The sequence below is a fragment of the Sardina pilchardus genome, chromosome 23, assembly GCF_963854185.1.
Source record: "Sardina pilchardus chromosome 23, fSarPil1.1, whole genome shotgun sequence".
Lineage (NCBI taxonomy): Eukaryota > Metazoa > Chordata > Actinopteri > Clupeiformes > Clupeidae > Sardina > Sardina pilchardus.
Window position 1 is genome coordinate 16410524 of NC_085016.1, and position 860 is coordinate 16411383.

The following is an 860-nucleotide window of genomic DNA, read 5'->3' on the forward strand; positions in this document are numbered from 1 at the left end:
GAAAACTCATGCACGCTTATTGTTCCGGGTTCCCACTAAATTATACGTAAAACTTAAGTTTTAAATACTTGACGTGATCCGGGTGTTATCAAGGTAAACAAATAACAGAAAAAGTAAATCGTTGGTAGTTTTAACAGACGCCGTTATTGGAGGTAAAGAGTTAACGGTACGTCCATCTTGGCAGTGAGCCTCCGCCCACGCGAGCGCGCTCAGCCCCCTCACACCAACCTTTAAAAACGTCTCGCGCTCAGAAGCCGCGACTCCCGGAGGAGACTTTTCGCCGAACTCGCAGTCATGGCACAGGCGGACAAGATGAGCGGAGATAACGGCGGATCCGTTTTTCCAGACATCGTCGAGCTTAACGTTGGCGGCCAGGTGTATGTGACGCGGCACGCGACTCTGCTGGCTGTGCCGAGCTCACGCCTCTGGACCATGTTCAGCCAACGGAGCCCCGCGGAGCTCAGCAGAGACAGCAAGGGCCGCTTCTTCATTGACCGCGACGGGGCTCTGTTCAGATATATTCTGGATTACCTGCGGAACTTGACGCTCGTGTTGCCAGATTATTTCAGGGAGAGGGCGAGTCTCCAAAAAGAGGCAGACTTTTTCCAGCTACACGATCTGTCTAAACGTCTCCTATCCTTGACGAGCAAAGAAAACTCCCCGAGCGAGGAGGTGTGTCGTGGCGATCCTGAGGAAGCTATGCTCGGGGCTCTTGCGAGCACGAGCCTGGCTGCGTCTCCCGGCAGCACAACAAACCCCTGCTCGCCCTCTCTTGACCCACGGAAGGCGGGCTACATCACCATCGGGTACCGCGGTTCCTACACCATCGGGAGGGACATTCAAACAGATCACAAGTTCCG

The 860-nt window shown here is 54.3% G+C and overlaps 1 protein-coding gene across 1 annotated transcript in view; it reads left to right on the forward strand.

Annotated features, from left to right (window-relative positions):
• Positions 1-212: 212 nt before the first annotated feature.
• The window catches only part of kctd12.2 (potassium channel tetramerisation domain containing 12.2), a 1229-nt gene continuing 581 nt past the window's right edge, over positions 213-860 (forward strand). The window contains exon 1 of the mRNA XM_062528176.1: positions 213-860. This exon is cut by the window's right edge and continues 581 nt beyond it. Within this exon, the coding sequence (XP_062384160.1) occupies positions 295-860 (566 nt within the window). The 5' untranslated portion in view covers positions 213-294.